Source organism: Aphanomyces astaci (genome assembly GCF_000520075.1).
Source record: "Aphanomyces astaci strain APO3 unplaced genomic scaffold supercont1.136, whole genome shotgun sequence".
Taxonomy (NCBI): domain Eukaryota; phylum Oomycota; class Saprolegniomycetes; order Saprolegniales; family Verrucalvaceae; genus Aphanomyces; species Aphanomyces astaci.
Window position 1 is genome coordinate 37,424 of NW_009798399.1, and position 3,288 is coordinate 40,711.

Sequence of the window (3,288 nt, forward strand, 5' to 3'; positions counted from 1 at the left end):
GCCTTCGGTCATGCTGTTGGACAACTTCGAATGTCACGTGTCAGATGAGTCGTACAAGATCACGTATGAAGAGCTGGGTGCGCACCTTTGCCCGCTGCCGCCCAATTCGACGTCCGTCTGCCAGCCGCTGGACGTGATGGCACTTCAAGCGCAACCTCCGTAACTTGTGGCTATTGGAAGTGCAGATTGTCGGTGATGATGAAGATCCATTCTCGCCTACTGCTTGTCAAAAGCGCATGGCGATGGTGAAGCGAGCCATCGCTGCATGGGACATGGTGTCTGACGATGTGATCCGCCGAAGATTTGAAAAGGTAATTCCACAATTGGTGGCGAATAATTGATTCAATTTTTAAAAAAGTTGAGTGGATTCTTTATAATTTCATAGAATTCCTAGGTTATAAAAAAAGTCAAAATTTTCAAAGAAAAAAGTTCGACGCGCCTGGGACTTGAACCTGGAGCTCACTCAAGACACTCACCGTGTTAAACGACTGCGCTATCGCGTCGAACGCTTACGCTTATTGTTTGTCTGCGGTAGTAATCAAGGTTCTTGGATTGTCATCCTTCTACTCCTAATGACCTCTTTATTTCATTGCGACATTACCGGTGCTGAACAAATTTCACCGTACGTACGATGTGGAATTTTGTCACCTCCAGAAGTGATTAAAATTATTTGAAATAGGCTGCGATTGGCTAGAATAGTTGTTGAACTTCGTAGTTATGTGACCAATTAGACAACTTGTTTCCGTCTGAACTCGAAGACAAGGTGGGCGTTACATTCCCTCTGGTCTGTCCCCGAAACCCCGAAACTTGGCATGCTGGTCTTGTGCCTGGCGGATGTCCGTCACACATGGCCACACAAAATCCTTGTCTAGTGGCCGCAGCTTGGGTTGCGCCGGTGGAGGGACTTTGCGCGCTTTGATTTTCTTTGACCAGCCATGACCCCGACGTATTTTGACCCTCTAGGTCGCCAGGCTTGGCGTCAGCTTACCCCAACGGCTCATCATATCCGTCCAAAGGTTGTGGATGTCGTCGATGTGCATGATCCCATAACGATAGCCGCCAATAATTTCAGTCCATCGCATAAGTTTGCCACGTGTGTGCGCCTTCCATTTTTCGCCCGGGGCAAATACATGGATGAGGTTCTTGTGGTCACAGTACATTTTGACCCGTAGGTCGCGTAAGCATATAGTTGAGCTTCTCGCAAGCACGCGCAATTTAGGTAGGCCTCCTTCTCGATGACTGACCACGCCTTCTGGGCTGACATAAGAGCATTTCGTGACGTTGTTCTTGGACTGAGCTGTCGTCATCGAATGCCACCACTTGCGTTACCCACAATCGACCATCCATAATCGCTTCCATCCGTAAACAGACATATCGTGACGTCATCACGCGGGTGAGACAGTTCCACCGATTATCGTAGCTTGGATTTTACGGCGTCAAACACTTGCTTCTCGCCATCGGTAAGTTACAGCTGAACACCAGATGTGATCCACTTTTTCTAGCCCTTGCCCTCGAGGGCCTTCGTCAGACACTGTTGCAGTGGGTCGACGGTCTGTGCGTACTTGGACATCGAATCCCGCAGCCAGTTCACGGCGCACAAAACTGTTGCAATTCGCCCGCATTCGTTTGGTAGGCGATCGCACAGAGATGTTCAATGCATATAGGGTCTTGCTTGACGCCATCACCCCTGATAATGCGTCCACACCACTTGACATGATCCGTGAACAGCTTGGTCGTCGCCAGGCCTGGATTTAACCTGTTCTTGTCGAAGAATGCCTCGAGGGCAACCACATACTCCTTCACTGTGTTGGCGTACACAAAGATGCCGTCGATCCAGATCAGTATGCCTTGTAGAGCAGGTCCTTGTAGCACTCCTCGTTCGTTGCTTGCACGTAGAGGGCACTGTTAACGACATGGCCTTGCATCACTCGGTCCGGAGTGTGCACACATGCGTTAAGCATGAACGACAACATGTCCCAGCTGACTGGATGCAACGGGAACTGCCAAAGGACTTGGGCAGATCGAACACGTATTGCATCACTCGAGTGTACTCATATCCGTTCAGCATGAACGACAACATATCCAAGCTGTCTGGATGCAACAGGAACTTCACGGTCGATGCTGCACCAAAACACCTTTGAATCGCTAAGGATTCACATGTAGCTATGCTGAGTGAATTCTTTGTGGTGGATGAAATTTCATCTGAACGAGCGAACAACTCGACGTTGGTCGGACAAAAAGGGTGCTCAGTGCTAGAATGGGTAGCCGCACCAAACACTTGCCAATCTCTCAGCACGCATCAGTTCCCCTCAATACATTTCCACCCTACTGCTTATGAGATTGCACTTTTCAAAGGGTGGTATATGGGGAGGAACTGAACTTAGCCACCGCCGATCTTCTGAACAGTCCCTCCAGCGATGTGTACAAGTGGGTTTACATTACCCGGGTCAAGGAAGATAAACATGGTAAACGTCACGACAATGTTATATTACTAGTACTCACAAGCAGTAGACCAAATTTTCGTGTGGCAAAACCCAATATCTACCCACCCCAAGGTTGTCGAAGTCTTCTACTTTCTCCGTATCAAAAAGAAAGTGAGGATGTTTGGGTTCAATATATTATATGATATTGAGTATTGAATGTCGAAAAAAGAGTACTTGAAACTCGTGTTTACAGTAGTCGACAGCTTGGAGGGTGCTTGCCAAAAAAGAATCGTAATATAGAGTTTTTCTGACCTTTCCACAACATAGCTGCATGTTTAGATGCGACCAATAAGAAGAGAGAGAAAATGTTACTTTTCTGATTCTGAACTGTCCGACTCGCTACTGCTGCTATCGCTGTTGCTGTCGTTGCCGTCATCGCTGTTGTCATCGTCGCTGTCACTCGGGTCACTACATTACAAAAACATCTTACTTTTTTGGCGAACTGTGGGGTATTTGTCAGTTTGAATGCAGTCTATTTGAATGATGAGAATATGAAAAACTACTTTGTGTCTAGTCAGTCATTCAGTCTCTGGGTTAGAGGTCTATTATATTAAAGCACAGAGTAGTACTACGTGGTATTGGGTAATGCAGCTCAGCAAATCACCAATCTTTCGGCAAATCACAGATCCGTCACGTTACATACGATCGTACTATCCGCATACGCTTGCCTCCTTATAGTACGATCGTATGTCGCGCAGTGTATCAATCCATCGTATTGCAAGTGTTACTCCGGAGTAGTTTACAGTTAATGTGGTTTCTTCATCCTTTGAAAGTGCGATAAAGTAGCGGGTTTTTTCTTACTATT

The 3,288-nt window shown here is 47.0% G+C and overlaps 2 protein-coding genes across 2 annotated transcripts; one reads left to right on the plus strand and one right to left on the minus strand.

The window, feature by feature from the left end:
- Positions 1–10: 10 nt before the first annotated feature.
- On the plus strand, positions 11–394 carry H257_18097 (hypothetical protein; the record flags this gene model as incomplete). Its single annotated transcript, XM_009847108.1, has 3 exons — positions 11–133; positions 186–311; positions 386–394. The coding sequence occupies 3 exons, from the start codon at positions 11–13 to the stop codon at positions 392–394; spliced, it is 258 nt and encodes an 85-aa protein (XP_009845410.1).
- Positions 395–770: 376 nt separating this feature from the next.
- On the minus strand, positions 771–1,715 carry H257_18098 (hypothetical protein; the record flags this gene model as incomplete). The annotated part of the gene is made up of 2 exons (XM_009847109.1): positions 771–923; positions 1,494–1,715. 2 exons carry the CDS (start codon positions 1,713–1,715, stop codon positions 771–773), a joined length of 375 nt encoding a protein of 124 aa, XP_009845411.1.
- Positions 1,716–3,288: the final 1,573 nt, after the last annotated feature.